Consider the following 27,800-nt stretch of genomic DNA (forward strand, 5'->3'; position numbering starts at 1 on the left):
TCAGATAAAGTGTGAATGTCACATGGGAAACTTATATTTATTTTTTCAATTTGTGTTCTATCCTTGATTTATGTATTATTTATGTCACCAATGTGCTGATTATTATTGTATATCTTGTAGTTGTGTACATTTAAAATGTTCAATAAAATTGTAAAAAAAAAAAAAAAAAAAAAAAAGGAAACATATTATGATGGGAATCATTTTGTTACCATACTACACAGGTAGTTTCTGACTTCACCTGACAATTTTTTGGTCAATACTTTCTATTTTACTTACTTTTTAAAATATTTTTGCGTATAGTTTAGTACATCTTCTGATGTCACCGAATCTGACAGGTCACATTTTAATACACAGCATACAAATGTCTGAATTTACCTCGATAATATGGGGGTACAATTCCTGGACAAATCAAACCTTGTATTCCCCTGTTTGGTTATCAGTATCAAACAAACTGAATTTAATGGGCTCTCTTAACCTGAAAACATTCAATATTTTGCAGTACTTTGTCAGAGTTCTGTTTTTACATACAGAATATGCACTTTCTTTTTAAGCATTTCTGCAGAATACACAAGCTAAGATCCACAGGCTGATAAATCGTTGGTTTCCTATGAATCATATATTAAATATAAATCAAATGGCAGTCGTCGCTATACTGTTGCATCGCTGCCTCCATAAATGAATAACATGCTAAATGACAAAACACCTGTAATGTTTTAAAAATAAAAATGAAGCTAAATGTACGGAATGTGTAAAGACCACTGTCCTGTAGGGGGCGCTGTGATGTTAGATCCAAACCGCCGTTTAACAACAACAGAAGAAGAAGATATTGCGGGAAAACTGAAGCGGATGGTACCTGTGTTGATAACACCCGACTGGAGGAAAACAAGGTAAATAAAACTGGAAATAGTTCCTTTTACACTTACCGAATGGAAGTGAAATAACTTTTATTCAATCTTTAGCTTACGTGTCGTCAAATCGACGTATTTTCGTCGATTGTCTGAATCTCAGAAGAAGTCAGAAAGTCAGGGTTGCCATGTTAGTTAGTTGTGTCACCTCCCACAACAAATCATAGAAGCTAGCAAGCAAGCACGATATTTAGCTGCTGATTTAACAAACTAACACTGCACTATGTTTAATGACTTTACAATACGCTTTGCGACTATTGCCATTGAGTGTTAATTCTGTCTGATATTGCATTGAATGTTTTATCACGTGTGTACTGTTTGTGAGTTTACTGTTCTTGTACCACCAGTGACACTCAGACAACACAGTTTATGTTATAATGTTATGAGCAGATACGCTTATAGGACCACAACCATGAAGTGTCTCAGAAAGTTGATTTATATTGCAAATAATATGTTGCCAGCAAGTAGGATTTTATGCTGTATGACTACGTTTATGATTAGATGACACGTTTTTGATGGCTACCTGGGTAACAATACAATCTGTATGCACAGTAAATATGACCTGACCAAAGTACACACAGTGGTCAAACAGCATTGTCATAGCTTTACTTCAGCAGGGCCATATGAATCACAGACATGGTCAGAGTGGCATAGTTCACCATTTAGTCAACAAGAAGATATTGCTGACGAAATATAATAAATTACTATATGTAAGATATATGAAGCTATGGACAGGAGCAGCAATAATGTACATATTTCACTAACTGTCCAGTCGCATAAACCCTGCTGTCAAGTTAAAGGGGCACAATGTAGTTTTGGGATCATAATTTTTATATTTATAATATTAATGAGGTAATGATACAAACTTTTACAAAAATAAAATCAGAAATATTTATTTTTTCCGTAACTGAATAAAGAAGCTGTTCTCAGAGGAAAATAAGGTCCCCACAACACTGTTTGAAGCTAGTAAGGTGGCAGCATCCGCCGAATATAAACAAACAGGATGAAATGTGTTGTCCTTTAAGCTCAGTTGGTTTATTCCGTTTATTCAGTCACGAGAACGAAGAGAGTTTGTGATTTAGTTTGTTTAAGCATAACAAATTCAGCCAATGAAGAGCTTTTTCTTCTGATGTAAATTTTGCCCTGCAAAACTACATAGTGCACCTTTAATCCCTGTAATATTAGAGTCCTGCCCGTAATAACTGAAGTGTAATTTTAGAAATTTGGGAGAAATCTGATAGGGTACATTTTTTTGTTTTGTCAGCTAAGACACAACGCAGGTATACAAAATAAATACGTTAAGAAAATTCAAAATTCACAACACGGGTGGATTTTGTTTGTGTGTGAATTTAGTCATTGTTTACAAGACTAAGTTAAAGCATTGTAACTTTGGATGAAAAATAGTTTACCTTCTTCCACACTGTGTCAATGCCGCTACACTCATCAGCAAATTAAGTTTCATTACCTATGATAATAGGTAGATAGCATCCAAAGCTTCTTCAGTAACACATACTGTATTAATACTGTATTAGTTTGTTTAATATTGGCAGTTGGTCTGTTGTGTTGTTTACAGCCTGTTCTTTGATTTTTCATTAGCAGCTTTTAAAAATCACCATGAAAACCCCAATAGCCACAGATGTTAAAAAGGGGATTTCAGTCCTTTGGGAGACTCTACAGTGTCCAATATGGTAGGTGTTAGTTAAATAAGCAAAATCTTTTCCAGTTTTTAAAAATTGCCATGCTCTGTACTTACTACATAATGTATTTCACCTGTAGCTTGGATTTAATGGAGACACCTGTATCTACTAAGTGTGACCATCAGTTTTGCAAGTAAGTGACATCTAATTACTCCTCATTTATGAAAGAAATAGATATTTTAATAGCTTTTTATGGGGAAAAACAAACAATATATGTGTTTTCCTTTTTCAACAGATTTTGTATGATGAAACTTTTGGACAACACCAAACAAAACAGGGCTAACTGTCCTGTGTGTAAAGCCAAGATAACCAAAAGGTTGGATGAAATCAATAATAAGACAGTGACTGATGTACAATTGTAGTTGTCACTCCATTAACATCACACATTTGTGTCACTTGTACTTGTACAGGAGCTTACAGGAGAGTCCTGGGTTTCAGAGACTAGTCGCAGGACTGCAGGACATGATACAGGCTTATGAACATGACACTGGGACAAACTGTAAGACTACATCATGGACTTTTTAAAATGGCTTTGTAAAACGAACAGTATCTAATAACATTACGTTTATGTTTTTAGTTTTAACAGGATTGGCACAGCAAAAACAACAGTCAGGGTAAGACATTTGAGCATTAACAAATAACTTTTCTGTTATTTAAAAAATATCCCAAAGGCACATTTTTCTCAATATCAGCTCATCTTTTATTTGTATGTGTTCTTTTCTGTATTAAGAGTCATAGATGCTACTAAACATTGTGATGAGATGTCATCTGGAGATAAACCTTGCACTGACTGTGACAACGTTGAAAATGTTGACGATGATGATCTTCCGAAGTCTTGTTCCTCAACTGTAGCAGGTAAGATCTCATGGCCTTGTATGGTGCCTGTTTACACTTCTAATTAATTGTCAGGTTTGCTTTGTTTCAAAAGTTTGTAGAAGTTTGCAGTGATAGATGGCACAAGACGTAATAGGCGATGGTGCACATTATGCATTTCAAAGGTGTCTTGTCTCCCAAAAGGTTAATTATTTCTCATTTGCCCATTCCTTTTTTAGCCCAGAATGGATTTGCAAGACTTATGGGGCTTGAAGACACAAGTCCTTTGACAACAGAAAATGAAGGCCTGGACAGTGGCCTTGGGGAGGCTCCACCAACATCTGACAAGAAAATGCACAGCTCTACAGATAATTTGAAACCACTGGAAACAGAAATGTCAGATATCGTGGAAAAGGCGACATCAACTCGCAAAACTAGAGAGAATATGAGAGTTTCCGAATTGGAGGAATCCTCCCTTCATCCATTATTAATTCCAGACGAGACAGAACACCCCCCTTTAAGAAAGTCCTCAAGGAAGAAACGGAAAAAGGATTTGGAGCCTGACAAGATTCTTGACCAAAAACAGAAGAAAAGTCTAGAGAAAGTTGCTGAGTGGCTCATGAAAGTTCCAACTGAAGGAAGTCTCGAGGTGGAGAAACCCGACGACGATGCAGATGACTCTGACAGCTGTTCCTCTGATTCAACAATAGATGTCAGGCAACACAATAGTGATGTCTATCCTAAAAGGGAGAATCGTGCCAAAGCCCTTGAAGAGCAGGTGTTCGGGGCTGTCTACAAACGAGAGCGAAGAATGAACAGGAGCATCTCTCCTGGTAATGTTTTTGTCAAACCATTAAAAACTAAAGCAAGAACAACACCAGATTTTAGCATGAAAACAAGCTCTGATGATAAAAGTGACAGCGATATAGAGGAAGAGCAACAAATGACAGAAGAAGTAAAGGACACCAGCAGTGACATTTTGAAAGAGGCAGAACAGATGGAGGCCATGGAGGAAAATGATGTCGACAAATATGAGGAAGACTTGACCAACTTCGCAGAGAATGACAAGAATAATGACAAAGAGGAGGTTCCCTGTCCTGCGTCTGATAGTGGACAACTAGAAAGAAACTCAATGAAAAGGACGCGAAACACTCAGCAACAGGTTGACAGCGATCTTCTGGAGCAAACTAAGGCACAGTCAGAAAGCACTGAACAAAAGAAAGTTGACAAAAGGAAAGGTAAAAACACAAGGCCGGAAAAATGCAAGCCTGCGAGAGTGACAAAACCCCTTGTTCTGGTTGAAGTTCAAAATGGAGACACCAGTCCTAAGACCATACCAAGGTCAGAAGAGGTTCAAGTTCATATTGAGAATTACCCTAGCAGCGAAGACCAGGATAAACATGTCACAAGGATCACCAGGAGAAGTAGACGACTTCAGGTATTCACTGAGGAAATCCAGGAAGATCACAAGAGAGCAAACTTGAAAACCCCAAAAGTACCCAAAAAAGTTAGCAAAGTTGCAGAGCAATCCAAGGGCACTAAAGATGGAACAGTGGTTAGTACGGCATCACCAACGGATAAAAACATGACAAAGGTGCCAGAAAGAAATGGATGTATTTATGATCAAGATTTAGGAGGAATAGAAAACATGGAGTCAGGTGAGAGAACGTCTTATATGGGACCACAAGACAATGCAAAAGAGTCCATTGCTGAAGTGCCAAATCCTGACACTTTGTCTAAAGCGAGTCCTGCCTGTCATGTCACTGTGGTCCCGAGCTCTATAAGCCCAACTGAAGCAGCTGCAGTAGATCCAACACTTGAAAGTGACAGTCCAAACAATATCCAGTTGGACACTTCAGCTTGCAAGACTGAATGTGCTGGAATAGAAAATGAGGAGGATAAGAACGACAGTGAGCTGGACACTGAGCAACTGCTCAGGAGCTTCAAAGCCACTAAAAGGAAATCCTTCCATCTTGGCGGACCAAATGTGAAAAGAAGCCGTAGTTCTGACCAAGAAAACTTTCAGTGCACTGAATTGGGAAAAAGTCAGATGCACACAAAGATGTCTGAAATCTCTAACAAAGAGCCATTAAGAGACCATGAAAACTTATCTGGTAGTGATTTCATCTCCCCTTCTATGTCACCGAGACTGAGAACAAATACAGTCGTTGAGAAAACGGATCAAGTCGTTGTAGAGGCTTCAATCCCCGAAAGCCGTTGTTCAGGTCAGGACAACACTGGTGGTAACGGTGTCCCCAGGAATAGCATTAGTAGTCCCCTTACTCCTAATAAAGTGTCAAAACGTGAAATTGAAAGTCCTCATCTTTCTGGTGTGCCTCAAGTGGTAGATTCTGGGCTCCATTTCATGGCTGTTGAACAGGAGGAGCTCAATGAACCGAAGCAGCTTTATTGTCCAATGAGCGAAAAACGAGAGAGCATTACAGTTGCCAATGCCAGCCTGAAGCGTTCAGTCACCAACACTGAACAGATACTGAACACGGAATCCTCTTTAACTCCTGATGGCCTTGGAATACCAGTCATACAGATTGTTGACGAAGCAAAGTCATCAAGCAATGGTAGTGGAGAGCTCAGCGCCCAATCCTCCATCAAACCCATGCCCAGGAAGAGGACGAGGGCGCAGAGGCTTGAGTCTTCATCAGATTCGTCAGCTTGCAGCGGAGAGGACTTGCCAACCTTGACTGAAATTTTCGGCACATCAGCTCCTCCCACTGCAACGGCCCAGGATCAGGGAAAGTCAGATAAAGCGAACAGATGTAAGGGTCTTGGAGCTGGTGGAAGAGCGCAGTTGAGTCGTCCACCAGCCTGTCCCAGCCCGGACTTTGTTAATTCCAGCCAAGCGTCTGTGGACTTGTTCGGCACACCGGAGGAATGTAAGTTGATTTCTCAGTTACCGAAATTAACAACTAACAATTATTTTGATTATTGATTCATCTGTTGATTATTTTTGTGAGAAATTGTTTGTTCCATAAATGTCAGAAAATTGATAAAAATGTAGATTATTTGCCCAAGTTGATGTCCTCAAATGTCTTGTTTTGTTCACAGCCCAAAGAAAGACATAAAATATTTACACTTTAGGAACTGAAATCCTTACATTTTTTTTGCCTCGCGGTGGCGCTAGTACTGTTGTCGGGTTTTCTGTATTTCCGTCCCATTCTTGTGAATGTGAAATTTCAAGAACGCCATAAGGTTTTTCTTAAAATTTAACACAAATGTCCACCTGGACTCCAGGATTAACTAAATCAACAGACACTTACTTTTGTGTGGTTTTGTGTGTTGTTTCATGTTGTTAAGATTTGGGTGTCCGTGTGAGCAAAAAAATGCATTTTTCTTTGATTATTTCTTCTCTGTAGGTGATGTCGCAGTAAATGACCCAAGCGTTTCTGTGGAATCGTCACAATTTTCTAGTGAAGTCCTTGTTACCCAGGTAAAAATCATTATATTTGCAAGTACTTATTCCTTATACACACTTGGATAAATACACCCTCTCTTATAGTGAATAACAGTCTTATCCATCGCAACATCCTGAAGTTCTTGACAGAGTGATAGAGATTTTCCATTAATTTGGACACAGAATTATTTAAGTCTGTCTATCTACTTCAGCGTTACCTGGCTGCATTGTACTCCCAGTGATGCACTGTCACGTTACGCCCCAGAGAGGGCAGCCAACACACTCTCCCAAACCGAACTGTCAGCTCCTAGATGACAGACTACCTCGCTCGGTAAAAAATGTCCCCCTCAGCAGCTTTCTAAATTGCATTTCATTTACGTTAGAGGAAATGCCGCCTAGGAGATGATTCTTGTTTTCTACCTCATCCATCTTCCAGCACTCTCACTTTTATCTGTCGACTGTATTTGACTGCCGAGTTCAAGTTTCACACCCTGGGGTTTAGAGGGGGGCCTGGGATTACACACATCTGAGGTTTGGTGGTTATTGTGCTGCCTAGTTTGTGTGTCTATATACGTAATCAATGCTCTCGCACAGATAAAAGGATGAAATTTAAAGTGCTAGTCCGGTGAGGCATTGAAACACACAGTTAAACCAATTGACTCTCCTCTTCCAAATCAGCCTCTCAGTTGAAAAAAGCTGCTGTCACTTATTGAATATTATATAATCACCTTCTTATTCAACCATGTATTCTCCTCACTAAATGCTGTCTGGCTGAAAAAGCGCCCATTCCCTTCCAATAATGACTAACTTAGTCTGGGTCCCTCCTCACGTATTGACAGTTGTTATTGTTTTCATACGTCAGTGCAGGACACCAAATGTGCAGCTAGTGTCTGTCACATTATTGTTTTTGTTGCGCAGATGTTGCATTGTGTCTTTCCTTTTCCTCTCACCCCCCCTATTTTGTTTTAAACTCTTATTTAAATCTAAGAGGTTCTACTTAATTAGTTTTTCTTCTCTTCCAGCAAAAGATTGAGATGAAGAATGAGCTGGTGAGGTTGGAGAAGTTGATGGCTCTGGTGTCAGAGGTGCTCCAGGAAAAAGAGGGCAGTCCCGCAAAAGAAATCCCCTCAAAGACAAACCAGAGCAGCAAAATCACGGGTGAGCAGACACGATTAGTCAATAAACTGATGAATAGATCCTTATGTGCAAAAATGCCCCAATTCCACTGGTTTCAGCGTCTATAGAGTGAACATTGCTGATTTTATTATCTGTGAGTGTTTTGGGGCTTTTGGACAAAATAAGCAATTTGCAGACGTGCAGATCAAAGCAAAGATATTCCTTCTACCTTTATCGTTCTTTTCTAAGTATAATAAATCACATCTCAGTGACCCCAAACTAAAGTCTTTGTTTTTAGTCAAACTATTTAGAACTGCTGATTGTTTTGTATCCTCAGGCCCAGACGTTCACCGATCCCTCCAGTGCGAACAGGACACAGGTTCAGACAGGTAAGTAATCTATGGTAGTGTGTACCTTTATTGGACTTCTAGTACATTTTTCTCTCCCCTGGTATGATATAGTAAAGGAAAATAAATGGAATAATCATCAAGTTATTGCTCATCTTTTCATGCACTATATACATTGATTTATGGTCATGATTTATTGTATTATTATGGCAGAGAAGTCATTTATTACTACTTGAACCACAATGTTTATGAAGGGAAGAGTTGATGGTCTGTGAATGAATTTTGAGTAGGTGATAAACGCTGAACAACAGTATTTTTTAGCAAAAAAAAGTGCAAAATAGCACACATGGAAAAAAAATGCCACTTCGAAAATAAGTAAAAAAAACAAAATAAACAAGGTGTTTTGTGTTTGTCATAAGTAAAAACTGAAATCATCCAGTGCAACGATAGTGTGAAATAGCAATAGCAAGTGAAAATGGTCTAAAATAAGTCCCTATATCTCACTGAAATGGTACTTTGTCAGTGAGTGTGTCTTATATAATGTGTAATGAGACATTTTTTCTGAAAATAAGACAAACATACTTAGGATTTTGAGTTCTGCAGTGATGCCCTCGAACACGTGTGTGCTTTAGCTTGGCTTCAGTGCTTAAACCTCTGTTGTACAAGTGCGGTCAAACCAGGAATATACACAGCCTGTCTAACATGAAAGTTTGTGCCAAAACATTAAGTCACTGTTTGCGGCTTGCAGGAAATAATTAGAGGAGCTGATGATATCGCGGATAAATGATTCTCAGGAACTGGTTCTACGTGGTGACTCTTCATTATTTAAATGGACTTTTCTGTGTATTTATAAATCTGATAATATGCCCACTGATGGGCATCGGTTTTGTTTCCGTGGTAATTGTCAGCGCCCATAAAATACATGTAACTAAAGCCATGTCATTAGAAGGCTTCGGCACAGCACTCAAGCAATTGTAGTCACCACCGAAAAAATGAAAAAATCAATGCGGAGAGCATCAAAACAAACCAGAAGAATTTTTCCCCCAGATTTAATGGTTGTTGCTGTTCCCCAGCGGACTTATTTAGCAAATTCGGAAACACACAGTGTATCTGAATTTGAGGTAGTTTGAGGTAGTGTGTGCTCATTAGCAAACCACAGCAATAATAAACAGGACTTAAAGGCTTAAATTTAGTGCATTGAACAGCATGAAACTACTTCAATTTCTCTTCCACATGTAACCAAAGCCAGCAACTCTGAGGGGAAACTTCCTTTTAAATCAAAATGATATGATGGTACACGACTTTGTAGTCGACTGTTAGCCAGCGTCCATCAGCCCAACCCTATTGTCTTTGTTTTCTGTTTATTTATTATCTGCTCTAGCTTTTCCAACTTTTTATACAGAGTGGTAACGATGATTGTCCAAAATGATGGAAAGTTGCGTGTTTTTCCCACAATCCTAGGCAAAACACAAACTAAAGCAGTGTAAAGACATTTTGGGATATATGCCACACTTTTATGAGTTATGAAAGATTGATCAAAATTTCAAATCTGGTTATCAAACATGAACCTTTTCCCATTAAGATAGATAATAACAGCAGATAACAGCCAGTCTGGCTAGCAGAACTTTTTCGTTTCTTTAACTTGCCCATTATCTGCTTGGAGAATCCTTAAAGTCCAACCTGACTACAATAACAAAGCTAACGAAATAATATCTGCCTCGGTGCATTGTATTGCTCTCCTCAGAGGGTTGTATACATTGTTAATATATTTTAAATGGAGCTATATTTCAATGCAGCCATATTAGGCAGAACAATAACTGGAGCAAATGGCATGTAATTGGTCTCTTTCGGTCTGTAACTGAAGGAGAAAGTTAGCGTGTGTCTCTGTCTTTGTGTGTGTGTGTGTGTGGATGTGTGTGTGTGTGGATGCGCGTGCGTGTTGCTAGTGTGGTTCTCAGAGGGTGATGCATCTCAAAAGGACAGGCGGATAATCTCACTAATGAACCCAGAATCTGCTTATGCTGTGTAGAATAAAAAAGTCATTACCGACTGCATCTTATATGTCATTTAGAGCACTTAGAGGGAAACTTGTGTTGCCACAGTAATTTATCTCCCCCGCTTGACTGCTTCCCCCCAACCTCTCGCCTCGCAGGGTTCTAAGTGCTGTCCTCCAGGCAAGAGAGAGGGAGAGATGGAAAAAGACAGCAGATGAAAACACAGAGGGCCCTAGCTATACAAATTCTAAATTGAAAAAAAAAAAGCTCCACAAGCGCACTGGCAAAATTGGAAAGAATGGTTGGCATTGGAATAGATATGACAAGTTTTTCAGTGAGCTATTATCGCTTTGGTACAGGTAATTTAAATGTAGGCTTACTGCCAGCTGTCAGTATCTCAGGAGTTTTTGAGTGAAGAATTGAACTCAAAAGCAAACAAAGGAAGAGTCCATCCCAAACTTTATGAGGTATACAATAGCTTGTAATATACTGATAACAAAGCACATGAGTGATTGGTTATTGAACCTCTGACAATACTGAGATTCGATGCAACATTTCCACCTTCCTAGTTTATATTACTTCAAAGCGCAGTCAGAGTAATGAAACGGTGACTATCAATGTGCTGCGATTCATCTTTAGGAGCATAAAGCAGTTTAATGACCCTAAACATTCAGACGAGACAGCCCAGGCTCTTACTGCCACACGGTGTAATATTCTCCATTATCTCAGTCGGTCACATGGGAAGAAGCAACAAGTGAGTATGGCCGCAGTACAGACCAAATCAGAACACCACCGAGCATACTAAGTATCAGCTAACGTTTGTGGATCAACTTAAGTACAATCTTTGCAGGTACCGACCTTTACTTGAGGATCACAATCACATATTATTTCGTCTTAACCAGCTTTTACAACGTTTTACCTGAACATAACAGCTTCAAAATCATTTACCTGATGTGTTTTGTTATGTAGCCAGCACCTACATTAGGTCTGACAAATTTATACAGACCTGTGATTTGTGTTTACAATGCCGGTGTTGCACTCAGAAACTGTGGGGGGCGCCAAATCACACAAGATGCAATCCAATTTCTGCATATTGTTACTTTAATATTAACGAAATAAAATGTAGTAGATTGTCATAAACCTACCAAACTTTATATAGAAGGGTTAAAATAAGTTCTGACTTGACTAAATGCAAAAACTTTATGCTTAGTTTTAGTTTTATCAAAATACTTCATCCACGGCTGTACTGGAAGGAATCAACACTCCAGTCAGTAAAGACAAACCAGTTTGACACTTTTTATTCATTGCGTTCTTGTAGTACTTTTTTTTTTTTACTGTTGGATATTATTCTGTGCAGTATTTTTTAAGAGACGAGTGTCCTTTTTGTGGCTTAGTTGAAACAGATTCACAAACAGGACTCCCATCATCTCCAGCATGAACAAAATACTAAAGACAACAGGGAAACTTCATAGCAAATTGTGCACCTGCGGAAAAAAATCCCCTAATCTTTCCCAATAATTATAGCGATGTCCTGCAGATCGGCATGTTGTCTCATTACCGTCAGTGTTTTTCAAAAGTTATCGTCTGTTTTGCAGGAAAGCTGTTCCAGAAGCAGAACAAGAGCCCAACATGAGACCATCTGACAGAAAAGCAGTCACACAGCCTGGTGCGTCAAAGCACGGCAGCATGGCAGAGATTGGTAAGGCTGCTGGTGACGAGTTAGAAAGAATGTGACACATGCAGGAAAAACATTTTGAGATGTTATCTTCCGCCCTTTTTTTATAATCATAATCTGGTTATTTCACATTTTTCAAAAGGGTTCTGATATCGGCGTCTATATTGTAACTGTCAACACTGGATAATAGCTCTTTATTGAAGAAGTGTTTTGTCTTGTGATTTGAAGCCTGAATGTGAAGTTAATGACGGTTGAGCTTTGTCTGGTGGATAACCAAAAGATTTCTCTGTTTTCAAAGACATTTGGCTCAGATCAGATTAGGTTTTGTCTAACTGTTGATGACTCTTTCTTTTTCCTTTGTTTGTTTGCTCTTCCTCCCTCTTCAGCAGCACAGCACTCCCCACACATGGGGCCGAGTGTAAAAGGCACAGCAGCCTCCAAGTCATTTAGTTCAAGTTCAGCAGCCAAGACATTAAAGAGCAATGTTTCACCGTCAGATGGCCAAGAAGACAAAGAAAATAGCACCCCTCCGAGAGAGAGAAGTAAAGCAAAGATGGTGCTGGTGTCGTCTGGATTAGGACCCAATGAACAGGTGCCCATTCAGCCAATTAATGTGTTTATCTTGCGCTTTTCTTTGCTGGATGCACTCACCATTCAGATTTTGTCCACCGCAGATACTTGTGAAAAAGTTTGCCAAGCGGGTTGGTGCCCGTGTGGTCTCCCAGGTGACGGCAGAGGTCACCCATGTCATAATGCACACAGGTAAGCCTGCAGACTGCGATGAGTGGAAGTGTTGAGTCGATTCCACTGGACTTTAATTCATGTTTGATACGCAGAAGAGCAATTAAACTGGCAATTGAAAAGTCCACTTTGAATCCTTTCTAAGCCCTGTTTTTAAAATATTTTCTTCAGCAGGAACATTTGCATTTACAGAAGTACATTTTCCCTTTTCACACGTACTTACAGCTTGTTTTGTGCGTTCTTTTTAAAGCGCTCGTCAGAGATAAGCTCTCTGTGTCTCTCCCCTCACCCACTCACTCTCTCCTCCATTCATCCGCTTGTTGCTAATTACCCTCTCTGATAGATTATTTTTAATTTCAGAGCTCGCTGTCTCCAAAGCACCATATTAACTGTCACTGTTTAAAGAAGCTTTTTTATTTTTTATTTTTTTTTAATTTTATGGTAGCTGTTTCCCGGGTAACGGAAAAATGGGAACGCAGAGCCTCTTCATCTTTTAAGGTGAAAGGTTAGAATAAGGAGCAGGAGGTGTCCCATTCTAACCATTAGCAGAAAATAATAATCATATGAAATGGAGTTATGTCTGAGGGTCGTCAATAACGCACACTTGACTTTCGCCTGGTATGCAAATCAATGGATAATTTACTTTTTGAGGGAAGAATGACCCCTGACCCTGCTGATCAACCATGATTGTGCCTGTGAAGCTATTCACCGTTCTAGTGTTTGCTTCTGTACGGTTATCTGTGCTTTAATAGAAGTATTCTTTCATTTTGAGTGGTGAAAATGCTGTTATTCAAAAGTCGTTTTCTACAGAGATATTCTTGACATTGTTTCGGCTTTTCTTTATTATCATGCGTCTGATGAAATGGTAATTTAAAAACTCGTCTCTTCTTTTTATCTTTCATGTCATATCAAGAGCGTCAATTTTATCTGATATGGTAACTACAAAGTACACACAACTTCTAAAGCAATTGTTCTAACATTTGGGGAAATGCTCACATCAACACAGTGAAGGTTGCTGGTGCAAAACAGCATACAGCTCCCCGCCACGGCCTCTACCTTGAATGAAAAACTCAAGTCTAACCTTTACTCACAGAGGTTTTAAAACTGCCCTGACAACATTTAAAATAAATTGGGTTAACGCTTACAGAGGATTCATTAAAGCACAACACGTGAAAATCACCAGCAAGCACTAAATTCAAAATCGCTAACTTCCTGTTCTGTGTAGGTAATGGTGAAGCTCTTTTTTGTAGGTGTAAGTGCGCTACACGTGTACAAAATTGCAAATGTCTACTGAAAACTGTCTGTCGGGGCTTCCCTGTAGGGGGCGCTAGCAAGTCATCTTGCCCTGCTTATTACCAACAACCATAAAATATGTAAATTTCCCCCAAGTATGGCAGGTGCGCAGTGGCTTACGAGTTTTCGAGTATCTTTAGCCCTTCAAAAATCCAATTCATTTGGGAGAAAGAAAGAACAGTACTAACAACTTTGTGTTCTGCATTGTAAAATTTCTGTTTTTGTGAATGAAGTCTGGTGGCTTCAACAACAAAGTATGTGATTTCTGCCAAAGAGGTCTCCTAATGAGAACAGATAAAAGACGGAAGTAGTGTGGGATCATGGGAGTTGTTGCCATCATTGTTAAACAACCACCACTGCTGAATGAAATCTGTCTATCAGGCACAATTATTCTGAGACCAAAAGAAACGCAACATTTCTTGATCACGATTAGGATTCCTCTGGGTTTGATATTGTTGGAAAAGATTGGGTTCATAAAAGAAAACAATTCAAAAAAGTATATAACAAGGGTCTAGTTATTTTAATGCAGAAATATTACATATTTGATATTTAAGAAAGAAATTAAAAGGTTTATCTGTGTAAATATCCTCTCCATGATGTAGAATAGGGACAAAAACAAGCACTGTGGATGTCCTTTCATGGGAGGAGTTACCCCTAAGGATTGCATTGCAGCCATTGCAGCCTGAAGTGATCCACTGGACCAGTTCCACAACTACTTGTCCCCATTAGTCATTAAAACGTAAAAATATGTTGAAAAATAGGGCCCAGGTTTAAAAATGCCAGAATTTCTCTCTATCATCTGGATAAACCTGTACAATTAAAATTTAAGTAGCATAAATGATAACATTGTAAAAACTGTAATTTCTGGGAAGAGTGAGCAGTAATTATAGCCATACATTGTACATCGTGTTTTATTTTGCATCACATCAAAGCTCTCAGCATCATCTATGATAGCATACAGCTATTCTTTTCTTACACATGTCGTCTGTTTGCGTCTAAATGTCACAGTACCACGTGTTACTGTGCACATCCTACACATCTTTTCACACATCTTCACTCCTTCTTTCTTCTCCTACAGATGAACAACTGGTGTGTGAGCGCACGTTGAAGTACTTCCTGGGCATCGCAGGCAGAAAGTGGGTTGTGAGCTCCCAGTGTAAGTCCCCAACTTACTTAATTGTCGAGCTCCGTCACTGACGAATTCTCACCAATTACTCTAAACACAAAGCAGCATGATGAGAAGGGGAATAAAAGGAGTGTTACATAATCCAGTGGCCACCAGAACAGTTCTTTTGTTCTTTTGACAATAAGCTCATATGTTTGTTTTTGTTTTTTGTTCTTATTTCCTCTCTTCAGGGATTTCAGAGTGCTTCAAACAAAAGAAAGTCTTAGATGAGGTACGCTTGCCCGTGGGCTCTTTGAATTTGCGCGCTGGTGATTTTCTCTTACTTCTCCGAGTGTCTCAGTGTTGAATTAAGGCTGCATGATGAATATCTCCATGTGGTTCCCTGGGATACCTCATAAATTATTTGTCATCCATTTGCCTTAACAATCCCCGCATCTGGTTTTGATGCAATGCAAGTATGATCCTCTGCCAAGTTTTGTTTAATATCCCCATTAATTTCAAACTATTTCTCCATCACCCACACTAGTTCAGAAGTATATTTTATGCATCACATAATGTAGGTAGAGATGGACTCCAAACAATTATAAACAAACTCTGTCAAACTGGAGAATGTGCAGTGTATGCTTTCAAGCCATTTGTCCCTTGAAATAAATCAAATAATGGTAGCTGTCAGTCAGCAGTCCTTTTATCAGATGAGAGTGAATAATTGCTTAACTTAATTAAAAGCTAATGGCAACAAGAACTGCTTCATGCCATTGAGATTGAGGTTAATGAACTTAATGCACATATACTGGAGTCATATTGTGTTGTTTTCCAACAGAGCCTCTTTGAGGTAAGAGGTGATGTGGTGAATGGATCCAACCACCAGGGCCCCATGAGAGCTCGGACCACCGAAGACAACGATGTGAGTCTCTTTCACACTGAGTAGGGTGGTTGTTCACATGTATTTGATCAAAATGAACTCCAGGGGTAAAAGCTCAAATCAGCGGTTTCCCCAAGGAATTAAACAGTGACTCTCTCTTCTTTTACCGGTATAATGTTTTATCTGCTATCTGTGATTTCATTCACATTTTAATTAAATATAAATATAGCCAAGTAAAATGAATTGTTTTGGTTTTTTTACAAGTATATGTCTATAACTTTAAATATCAGTGGGTAAGTTGTCAAAAAATGTAAGTTAAAGTTCAGGAAAAAAATCGTCCTTGAGTACTTTTTTATAACTTTCTCAAACAAAAAGCATCACTCAATAATTTATTCAGCCAGTTGAAGTACTGAACTGATCAGCAAACACTAACAAGTTTATGTGGTTCACAGCTTCTCAGAAATACAAGACATAGTTTCTAAATCTTTGTAGCTATTCATTTAATTTTCTTTTTTTTCTCAAATTCATAAAACTTGTTTGTCAGGGACCTTGTACAACACCAACTTCAAGTGTTTTTTGCTGATTTAGCTGCTAGCTCTCACCATCTGCAGCGCTTCACAACTCAGCCAGACACAGAGAGAGTTCATGGTGCTGTTTGAGTGTTGAACCTTGATACGTTTAGAAAAGATATTGTGTGATGGCATTGTAAAGCAAATGGACTCTGATAGGAGAGATGTCTGTGGCATTGAATGAACAGCGGCAGCATCTGTTAAAATCACATCAGAAGAGCTACAGTTGAAAAATACTGAAACTTCTATAACAAGATGATGATGTCCAGGATTTTTAAGGCACAGAACATAAGAGTTTTCTTTTAACTCTTCTGTCTTGGGCTAGATAGGACAAAACTAGGCAGCAATACGGGGAGATTGATAGAAAAGATCTTTTGCAAGAATCAAACCAGAGTCAATGCAAACGGGACCACCATTGCGCCCCTCGTAAACAGTAATCTGACAGTTGGTGGAGCAAACTGAAAGCAGTGCTGTCGGTCAGAAACAGAGCAGAACATACAGCATCTAGTGAAGAGATGCCTCTCTGTCTCACAGTATAAAAGCATTTAAGCTGCTTGCTCTCATCTCCTCAGATGGGTCTGACTTCTTTGAAATGTAGTGAGTTGCTGAATACAAATTACATGGCAATTTCTGTAAGAAAATGTATGTATCGGGGGGGAAAAAAAAAGGACGTGGCAACAAAAAGTTTGACATATTCTTTTTTCTCTTTAAACGTTTTTAACGCAAAGAAAATGCATTCTGCATGTTCGACATTTAAATTGGTTAAATCGATTCGCAGATTAAATCCAAACTGTAATAATTAACATATTTTAAAGTCATGAAACATTGAATTATATTAAAGTAATCCCTGCAAATGTAACAACAACCAAATTACACATTTTTTCAAATGTTGTCTGGGCTGAATATAGTTAGTTATTTTTTGAAATCTCCTTACATAATCCCAATAACATTAAATCAGTTACTACCCAGCCCTTTTCATTCTTCCTTTGGCCCACAAAGGCCTTTATCAGAACATCAGTCCAATCGAACAGATTATTAAAACCAGTCTCAACACCTGACACACAGTCAACATCAGACATCTGTGTCCCGAAATAAATGACAGATTTAAACCCGTTTATAAAGCAGTCAACTCAAAAACCTTTCAGGGGAAAGAAGTAAATAAAAACACAAATCACCACATTAACTTTTTTTGTCATTTTGTCATATCGCCTTCTGTTTTGCCAGTGAAAGCACAATGGGCCTCATTCACCAATATCTTCTTAAGAATCTTCTTAGATTCTTTCTTAAGTTGTTCTTAAGAGGTTCCTTAAGAAAACCCTACGTCAGATTCACCAACGCGTACGTAAGCCTCAGAATTGTTCGCAGCTGTGTTCTTACATTGATGAAAGCCGCAGGAGCAATATATATGCCATTGTTTTGCGGGCCTTGGATGGAGAAATGCCACGTATAAATAGGTTAGGGGGGTTACTAATTGATGGCATGTTTCCAATTTACTTGATTTATCTTAAATCATTGGCACATTTAATTTATTTTAGAATTGAAATTCTTTGTAAATTACCAAAAATATTAAATGAATAAATAAATGAATAAATATGACAGAATTATCACTGTAATATTGCATTTTATTGAAATACACAAGAGAAGAAAACACAACCATGCCAACATTTCGGCACTGAAATGTGCGTAAGAGTACTCCTGAGTGTTCGTAGGATTTGTTCTTGCCTAAGAAAAAATCCTAGATAAGAAAAAATTCATGAATGCCACAATCTTCGTAAAATCTTCGTAAGTGGGACTTAAGAACAAATTTTTTCGTAAGAACGGTTCATGAATGAGGCCCATTGTCCACAGAGAATAGTCTGAGCCTATAAAAAAACAAAAAAGTTTTCCAACAACAGCGTGAAGAAAATCAAACAAATTTTCCCAACAACAAACAGCACTTGAACCTGTTTCTTCCTGTTGCACCAGCCTCTTAGCCCAGGCCCTGTTGTAAAAAGCTAATTGTAATTTTCCCCTTGGTGTAAGGCCAGCAGGACCGGCTCTGTTGCCAGTGAGGGGGAAAATTAGAAACGGCTCGATGTCATGTTGGCCGTATCGCTGCCTTTGAAGAACCTCCGCTAATTGAATTAGCTAGTAATTTCAGGCTTATTTAAGTGGCTTCAACACATCGCCGGCACTTTGATGGAGCCAGACAGATTGTCCTGTTCATACTCGCTTTCTGTCACCTGCACCGCTGTGACAAACACACTAACAGATGAAACGAAGTGCCAAGACTCGCAGTCTGTCACCAGAATGTTGATGCCCAGGAGGTCAGTGTGTGTGTGTGTGTGTGTGTGTGTGTCTGTGTGTGTGTGTGTGTGTGTGTGTGTGTGTGTGTGTGTGTGTGTGTGTGTGTGTGTGTGTGTGTGTGTGTGTGTGTGTGTGTGCGTGCGTGCGTGCGTGCGTGCGTGCGTGCGTGCGTGCGCGTGTGTGTGTGTGTGTGTAGGTGGAGGTGTAGGGTTTGCATGTTATCACATCACACACTTTAATACTTCCTGAAGGACATTAGGTGTTGTCTAAATTAAAAATCTGTAACAGAAACACTTTTTCATCTCACCAAGCACCTCTGGCTAATGATCATTATGGACGGACAGGGAGGAGTGAGAAATTAGTATTTCCCTCTCCAGCAGCTCGGACATTTATCTTCCCAACACTACCATCCAATCTGCACGCAGGATATGGGACCTCTGATGTGAGTTTCCATGGTTCAAGGAAACAATTTTACATTCCCATTCCAAGCAAGCTTATTGACTCAGAGTGCAATAAAACAATGTGTCCCTGGCGTCGGGCACGTCGTTTTTCTTTGTGTGCTTAAAGCATGGTATTACCTCGGTGAACGTGGCTCTCTTTGCCTTTTTTACTACTCTGAGTCATCTCTGAATTTACAGTATTACAGCAAGAGCAAAAAAAAATGAACCAGGTAGCTTTTTTCTCACACAATAAGTGAGGAATGCCTGTTATAAAGTGCGAGATGTTGAAATGTTTCAGCCCGACCAGTGTAACCTTTCAGACAGAGGAGTTCAGACTGATACTCAGCCAATACAGTATTATTGAACACTGTCCAAAAGTTAAATTCACTGATTGAATGTACACTTGTGCTCGACTGTGGAGAATGTGCAGACATTTCTGAGTAGATTAGTTCATCTTCGCTTTCTCTCTGCTTTTTCTCTTCAGCTGCTCATGAACGGCTACAACATCTGCTTCCAAGGACCTTTTACAGACATGACTACAGGTAAATCACATCAGCTGCATGACATGGAAAAATGTTTTTTCTTGTACAAGCAAGTAACATGCAAAGTGGATCAGGGAACTTCTGACCAGTGTTACTAATAGTTAAGGTGTGACAGTGTTTTGTCGGCATCTCTAACTGTATTCTCTCTCTTTAGCACTTTCCAGAACAGTCCACCCAATACTGAAGCTTCGAGGGTGATGTCATGAGAGTTAAATGGAAGGAAATTGAAAGTTAAATCAAAAAGAAATTGTTCGGCATCTGCTTATTTGCTTTCTTGCCGCGAGTTTGATGAGAAGAGTCATCTTGCACTGGTCATCTCACCAGTCTCACCATCTTGCCAGGCAAGCAGTGGTGACTCTAGGAAGTCAGTGCACCAAGAGATACTTCAAGTAGATAAAGTAAAACTGTAACTTGACGTTTGGATACGTTCAAGAGGTCCCAAGTCAGATTTTGTTACCCTTTTAGACAGAGCAAGGCCAGCGTTCCCCCCCAAGTTTCTAATCTTTGTGCTAAGCTAAGCTACCATGCAGACATAAGAGTGTTTTTCCCTCCCATCTTACTGCAAAAAAGCAAAACATTTCAAACTATCCCTTTAAAGGGTGTGAGCAATTTATGTGCTTCGTGAGACATTTAGAGCTCAGTTTGGTTTCTATCACTCTCCCTCCTCGCCTTCTTCGCCTCCTCAATCAGTGGGCTTCTTTTTCTTTTGTTGTTCCACCTTTGCCTGTGGAAAGCAACCGGCGAAAACAATGCCTCTTCCTGTTTTGGTTGTGCAATAACAGATATTCCTTTCTGCCATAATTCCGCCTTCATTTTTCCTGGAGAAATCTGTTCCGCTTTGCTGACCAAAGAGTATATGTAAGCAAGGCTAATGAAAAACCAATTTATCCACCATATCCACCTTATTCCTGACCCCATGATACCTTGTGGTAATTATGGGTGCACTTAGCAAATGCATGTAAAAAACACCTCATAGTTCTGCTGGTACATTGGTTATAATGATACTTTGTGACTTATGGCTAGTTCCGCCTTTTACCAGAAGCGTCACCCATAATACTTTCTACAGTAACCACCCCAGAAAACTTGTGGATAAGTGAATGGTGTCATTGTTTGCTGTGCAATCACTATTTACTTCAGAATGAGATAATCAGAAAATTCTACAGTCCACTTTGCAAATGCCTTGCAATACCTGTACGTCAATCCCTTGTGCACTGAAGTCATCATGTTGTACAGATATTGATCTCATAATCTGTGCTCATCTTTACATGCTTATCAGAGAGCTTCCATGATGTGAGTTGAGTCAATTAGATTAGTTGTTTTTCGCCCCTCCGTTTCGATTGTCTGCCAGCACGTGGCATCTGCAATTTGTTGAGCTCTGCGAATGGCAACACCGAGATGTCTGGGTAGGTGTGTGAAATGCAGACTGTTGACAGGGTGATGAGTCACTTGCAACTTTCAATATTTATTTTACTTTTAGTTAAAAGAAAATTGCCAACTAGTTTTTTCTGAAGTTTCACTGTCGGAGAGATAACTACCATTTCTTTATACATTATAATGTTTGCAGTGAGAAACTAGCCAAGGCCGCTCATTAGGTGTCAATATAGTCAGATATAAAGAATCTGCTGTCAGCTTTTTAGCTATCTGTAATTACTAAGCACTCAAACATCACAGGAATTGTACCACCTCAGTAATGGCATGATTACGGACGGATTTTTACACTTTCATTTGCACATGCTCCCAAAGAAAGGCTGCAAAAACAAACAAAAAACAAGGTTAAGTTGTTATTTTACTGGAAATGTTGCTTTTTTTTCTCCAGCTGCCCTCATGCTGTTTGCACTGTTCTCTCAGTTAAAAATGACTTTTCTCAACCCCACTTATTTAGTTTTATTGATGTCAGCGTCCTGCAGGACTCCGATAGACACCCGCCTCGCTGTAAAGAGGAGAGCAATAACAATGAAAAGGTGAAGTTAAAGTAGCTCACACAGGTTTTGACTGACACGGTTGGAAACCTGTGCTGTTTTTTAACCCCTGTCATTTCAGCACTGGAGAACAATGACAAGTGGCTCCAGAGTGTGGGTGGATTGAACACGGGCTGAAGAGATGTGTGATATTTTTGGTGTGGTGTTGTCATATTGCACAGCAGTTGCTATGGCGTCAGTTTGCTGCCTGAATGAAGAAAAGGGGCTGAAGTGCTTTTCTTGCTCTCAGCCTATACAGTTGGAGGCAAATAAGGTTTTAATGGTTTAATGACATCCAAGTTGTAGTCTGGGAGGATTTCGGCTACCATTCTTACAACAAACCTTTTTGCTTTACCCTTCCCAACATGAATGAACTGATGGATAGATCATGGGTGAAGGTCTCAGGGGCCATATTGCTCAAAAACCCACAAGACAGCATTCTTTGGTTTCCTTCTTCCGGGGGCTCTTAAAGTGCTCGTGCAGCATCCTCCCGTTGCCTGCTGGATCGATGGAGCTTTGCTAATGGGTCGACATCTGCTAGCTAGCGTGAGGAGTTTTAAAGACTTTCTTGTACGTGGCACAAACACAAGGATGCAGTCTGTTTCCTTCAGCCCGACCATCCATTATTTAATTGCTCACATTTGTGTATGTTAAACGATGAGGCTGTCTACAGCGAGCACTGCACGTTGTTTTCCTAACGTATAATGTTTAATGCAACAAGAGTGGGGGGGGGGGGACTGTTGATTCAGATTTTCTGAAGGTGAGTGTGATGCTGGTATGAAATATATGTTGAATGTGCGCTGACTGATTGAGTGAGATGCACGTATTGATTGGAGTGGAGACTTAAGTATTGACCTGTTTTCCATCCCTACGATCAAAGGGAGTCTAAGCTTGAAATGAGTCTGCTCAGTATCCCCCCGGGGTCAGAGGAGTGAAGGTAGAGAGAATTACATTAGGTGTGACTGAGGAGACTTTATCAGACATGTTTCCCAAAAAACACTCGCAGCCAACTTTTCTGTGTGTGTTTATTTTAGATGAAATGGAGTGGATGGTGGAGCTCTGCGGAGCAGCTGTAGTCAGAGATCCTCTTCTGCTCGACAGTAAACAGGTAAGAGTGTCCTGACTCTCCCACTTGAAAAGATCATTTAAAAAGGGGGCAGTTATTGTGTCGTCCTGCATTCACATTAATCAGAGTCAGTTTTAAAATGCTGTAACACAGGGATAATATACAGGGATAATTGTTTTAAAATCAGATCCGTGGTGTTTGAGAGTGTTCAGGTGAGGGATTAACAAAATAGAAAATGTCCTTTCCTTTTGTTTTTCACTGATTATGGTTTTTAGCCATGCTAGCAGCACTTGGTCGCATACTGTGGTTTATGAACAAAGGCTTGCCAAACAAATGGCATTTTCCATTAGCATCTACATTACTTAAAGGCCTCATTCAGACAAAATCAGGAATCAAAGCACCAAACCTCCCATCCATTTTTAGTGTGAGTTGCGTGTTCAGGCTGCAGGAGTGCTCAACAGCAGGAGTTGCCATAAATAAATAAAAAACGACAACGACAAAAGAAAAAACGCAGCAGCCTGTTTTAGAAAAAGTTAAAATGGAATCAACATTTGGAGGAACACAATCCAGTGCTGCGGGGATCAGACCAGCTGGTCAGTTGCCTTGTTGTTTGAAGGTGCAGTATGTAAGAATTTGTGAGAAATGGGGCCAGCATATCACCAGAGTAACTGTTGCTAACTGTAGCTGCTGTTAGCTAGGTAGCTCAGTTAGCCATGCAGCTGATCGGGACTGGAATCGGAGCCAGAAGTGGTATTACAAGGAAGGACTGGCTGACACTAGCTGGTTAGCATGCTAATTTAAGTAGACATCTCTGCGACACAATACACAGTTGCCTCAGACATAACATCAAAACCTATTTCTTTGCATTCTGATGGTAATTTAAGTCCATTTTTGAATGTTTAAAGTAAAATTCTGAGTCTCTATTATGTTAGCTGGTGCCTCGAACAACATTATACTGCTAATCTGGTAGTGGAAATTCAGGCAGCCATCTAGGAGCAGTTCATGGACCACACAATTAGTGTCACCCCATTCTCCCACACAACATGCTGAACATTACAAACATTATGCCTCCTCCAAACATCGTTAGCACTGTTTTTTTTAGCATTTAGCTCAAAGCACATTCCCTTTTTATAATATCTTTTAGTTGTAATGATTGTGAAATTCATATCAGATTTCTGTGACTCACAAGCAAAATAGTTAAACTGTTACCTGCTGGGATTATGTGGCAGTCAGTGAAGTGCCTGGCTCCTCACTTATCAGTCCTTTGACTCACAGGCTCACTTCGCAGCCCCCGTAACAGTCGATGCCTGTCATTTGTCTCCTGGGTTTTATTTTATTTTTGAGAATGGCACATGAATGCTGTGTTGAACAAATGTCACATTAAAAATGATGAAAATGGACTAATCCCCAGATCCAGTTTCAACCACAGTTTACTCAACCATCCTAAAGCCATGAAGTTTGAAATGCTGCTAATTGATAATCTGACAGACAGGTGAAAATATCATATATGTGTCTAAGTGTATATAAGCTGCTTATTGCTAATTTTGTTATTGTAATTGGGCATAATTGGGCATGTGTTTTTGTTGCACAGAAGTCTCATCAGCTGGTCATCGTTCAGCCTGGATCAGAGTCGCCATCGTCCACATACTGCAGTAAGTCTGAAAATAATCACAATTTTCACCTGCTACTTTATAACAGGTTCTGTCCTGTAGTTATTCTAATTCAATCTCTTCCTCATTCAAACACACACATCACACACTCACACACACACAAACAAAGTGATTACACAATCGCTACTTGGCTTCCCCCGTGGGATCAGGTCTGGCACAAGCACGGGCATGCGACGAGTCAAACAGGAATGGCGTGTTAAGTCATTTATTTTGTTACATAACAGGCAAACTAAATAACAATCTATTGTATTGGGGACTGAAATACCGTTAAAAGTGAGGTTTCCGTCTGGACACGCTGCAGTGAACGGATTCACAAGTATAGACATCCCTGATGGTGCGCCTGACCGTGCACCTACCTGCCCATTAGTACCTGGACTCGAATGCGCCCGCGCCTGTGGGAGGACCTATCGGACAGTGACAGCGCGGCGAAATGGCAGCCGCTGCCAGTCCAAAAAATGAGACAGATTCCCAACAAGAGTGGAGGGGAGTGACTCGCTGGGAAAGCGAGTGTGAAAGAAGTTAAGCAGCAGAGAAAATGGCCAAGAGAAAATGTCAGATTGGAGCGAATGGGGAAATGTCAAAACAAGTTGGGCACAGAAGAGAGAAGCTGCCATTGCGAGAGGAGAGGTGACAGTTAGGAACGGAGAGGGGAGCAGGTGACTCCGAGCACCCCCTTCCCCTCGCTCTCCTGGCATCCTAATTTGCACCGCTGCATATTTAATGCCGCTTTTCCTCTTCCACGTCCTCTGGCACTTAAAGCCCAGGTAATCGAGTAGTCCGTCACCCTCCCTTTCCTTTATCCTCTACTATTGCACCATTGATTGAAATCACACACATCTCTCACTCTATCTCAGCCCATCCCTCTGATGTATTGGAAAGTGTGCGTGTAAGCGCACGCTCTCCAGATTGTGTGTTACAAGACTGATATTATAGACATGGCAGTTCAGTGTATTGCTTGAAGGAACATGTATTGTTTGCACAGTTGCAGATAAAGATTAGGATACATTTATATTATTAGTATTATACTGTTTGTAGAATTAGATTCTAGTTGTGACTGACTACGTAGGATTTGTTTCCTACTTGTGTGATCCGAATATTTACTAACTCAAGAGCACGCTGTAAAGTTCAAGTTATAATTCATTTAAAATCATTTTGAACATTCACAGCATGGTTTTATCTAACAGAATAGTCTGCTGCAAATCCATATTTGTTAGTGTTTAACCTTTCAAAAACGAGATCGGCACTGCAGTCAAGAGAGAAAAAAAAGCAGCGCCATAAATTACATCTTATATAACCACAAACACGGGATAAGAAAAGTATGAGATGCAAAATCAGAGTTATGCAGCATTAATGAGCTGATAAATAATATATATTAAAAAAAGGAAAGGCTAGTATATAATATAAGGTAGAAAAGTGAGAATTTCTTTAAAACTTTTGGGAATTAATTGCAAGTTCTTGATAGGATGTAGGTACGAGTTTCATATCCGTGCACAATGATGATTCAGAGAGCACAGGTCCTTTCTCGTGTAATGAAAATTAATTTTATAATATTGAGGGGTAAAAGGGGAAAGAACATTGAACATTCAAACCAAGGCCAACGTTTGGTTCGGCCCAACAGATGTTCCTAGCAAATGAACACAAAAATGTATTAAAAGACAATGATAATATGAGTTACTGTTTATGCTGTTTTTTTTTTTTTGTTTGTGTTTTTTTACCTTTAGGCCTTGTAGGTTCCCAAATTAATATATTTCTTCATAATCTGAGCATGGCAGGCAGGGTGAAACTTTAGGGGTTTTAGATGAATTATCTTATAATTAAAGGGAACTTGGGGTCCTAGTAATACGAAAGCCCTGAGAGTTAAGTGAAGAAAAAAAAAAAAAGTTAATTAAGGAACTGCGAAAGAGTTTCCCGGGAAAACCTTTTGTTTCACCTGTTCCTGAGTCATAAACACAGGATCAGGATTGTCTCACTTGCCTCTCTGGGCTTCAATACAATAAATGCTTTTGGTCCACAATTATTTTTCAGTTTTGGCCCTCCAAGAGAAAAAGGTACCCCTGATTTGAAGACATGTGGGTGATGAATCTTTATTAGTACTTTTAGTGATCTTCAGTGGTTGAGAGAGAACTCAGAGGTCAAAGGTTAAGCTCACTGTGACCTCAAACCTTGTGAGTACTATATTTCAGGAATGCACTGACGGATTTCTGTCAGATGTAGCACAAACCTACACTTGGCCTCGAGGGTGAACTGATTACATTTAGGAGGTCAAAGGTCACTGCTACCTTACATATTTTGAGGTTGCGGTAACCTTGTGCCATGCTGTAGCTTCTTAGGGGCTTAACCTTCTGTAAAGTGTTGTCTTTTGAAGTGGCTGTTACATTTGCCTTTTACCAAAAATGAGATTTATCACTGGCCCGTCTGTGCACACAAAAAGGTTTAGTAATTAATTAAAATTGTACTCCGCACTCAATTATAATTGTAAAAGTCACTAAGTAGATTACATGGTGCAATGCATACTCAATCACAGTAATTTGAGTAGATGTAATCAGTAACTTCCACCTCTGCTTATGCTGATGGAGTTAAAGACTGTAAACAGACAACTTCCCATTTGTTGCTTGTTATCCTGAGTGTGCTTGCATGTGACTTTGTAATCTGTGGACTACCTTTGAAAGCCCTTCATTATCTCCCCCACAGGTCTCTCTAGACGAGCTACAGTGCTGACGCGTGGTTGGCTGTTGGACACCGTGGCAACCTACACACTCCAGAACTACAACAAGTACACAACATGAGCTGAAGAACTGCATGGTCTCCTCACGACCATTTTTTCATCCTCTTCTTTTTAAATGTCCAATATTGTTATTAAACCTTCATCCGTCTGTTGTTGATAAGCTGACAGCTCTCTGTACTGTGTGTGGGTGACATGATGTATATAAAGTTTAATCAACAGACGGATGGTTCCCTTGGATCGAGTCGTCTCTGCTTTTGCCCGTATCTTAAATGATAGTTGACCAGTTTTCAGTTGTGAATGTCTAATGGTGTCGAATACAACACCTTATACATTCGAACATGGATGAAATTGTATAATTTAATGAAATGAAATGGCCTTGGGGCCAAGGAAAATATGTAGAACCGCCCACACACAAATCGCATTGAACACCAATTCATATTTTTAAATTTGGGTCGAGAGCAAACATCTCCATTAAGAACTGAAATACATTGTATTCAAGTCTCTAATCATCTAAATTATGCAGAAATGGTTAGATAACTTTCTAACGCACCAGGAAGCCAATTTTA

At 39.6% G+C, this 27,800-nt stretch overlaps 1 protein-coding gene across 3 annotated transcripts; it reads left to right on the forward strand.

The window, feature by feature from the left end:
- The first annotated feature begins 773 nt into the window (after positions 1 to 773).
- LOC115571714 (breast cancer type 1 susceptibility protein homolog) lies at positions 774 to 27,455 on the forward strand. 3 transcript variants are annotated; one of them, XM_030401258.1, is made up of 21 exons: positions 774 to 887; positions 2,505 to 2,593; positions 2,682 to 2,735; positions 2,838 to 2,918; positions 3,013 to 3,101; positions 3,180 to 3,216; positions 3,333 to 3,457; positions 3,655 to 6,306; positions 6,787 to 6,860; positions 7,847 to 7,982; positions 8,278 to 8,329; positions 11,877 to 11,980; positions 12,343 to 12,548; positions 12,631 to 12,718; positions 15,069 to 15,146; positions 15,347 to 15,387; positions 15,937 to 16,020; positions 19,758 to 19,815; positions 22,808 to 22,881; positions 24,431 to 24,491; positions 27,201 to 27,455. In XM_030401258.1, exons 2-21 carry the CDS (start codon positions 2,520 to 2,522, stop codon positions 27,293 to 27,295), a joined length of 4,263 nt encoding a protein of 1,420 aa, XP_030257118.1. In that variant the 5' UTR covers positions 774 to 887; positions 2,505 to 2,519; the 3' UTR covers positions 27,296 to 27,455. The 3 variants fall into 3 exon arrangements, with proteins under 3 accessions (XP_030257118.1, XP_030257120.1, XP_030257119.1); XM_030401260.1 differs by having other exon boundaries at positions 12,346 to 12,548; XM_030401259.1 differs by having other exon boundaries at positions 803 to 887; positions 2,502 to 2,593.
- Positions 27,456 to 27,800: the final 345 nt, after the last annotated feature.

This window comes from Sparus aurata, chromosome 20 (genome assembly GCF_900880675.1).
Source record: "Sparus aurata chromosome 20, fSpaAur1.1, whole genome shotgun sequence".
Lineage (NCBI taxonomy): Eukaryota > Metazoa > Chordata > Actinopteri > Spariformes > Sparidae > Sparus > Sparus aurata.

Bases quoted from the DNA above. Each gene is read 5' to 3' on its own strand.
- LOC115571714 (XM_030401258.1), top strand. From the start codon at position 2,520: ATGAAAACCCCAATAGCCACAGATGTTAAAAAGGGGATTTCAGTCCTT. The intron at 3,458-3,654 runs GTAAGATCTCAT...TTCCTTTTTTAG, and splicing joins TTGTTCCTCAACTGTAGCAG to CCCAGAATGGATTTGCAAGA. The intron at 6,307-6,786 runs GTAAGTTGATTT...TCTTCTCTGTAG, and splicing joins GTTCGGCACACCGGAGGAAT to GTGATGTCGCAGTAAATGAC.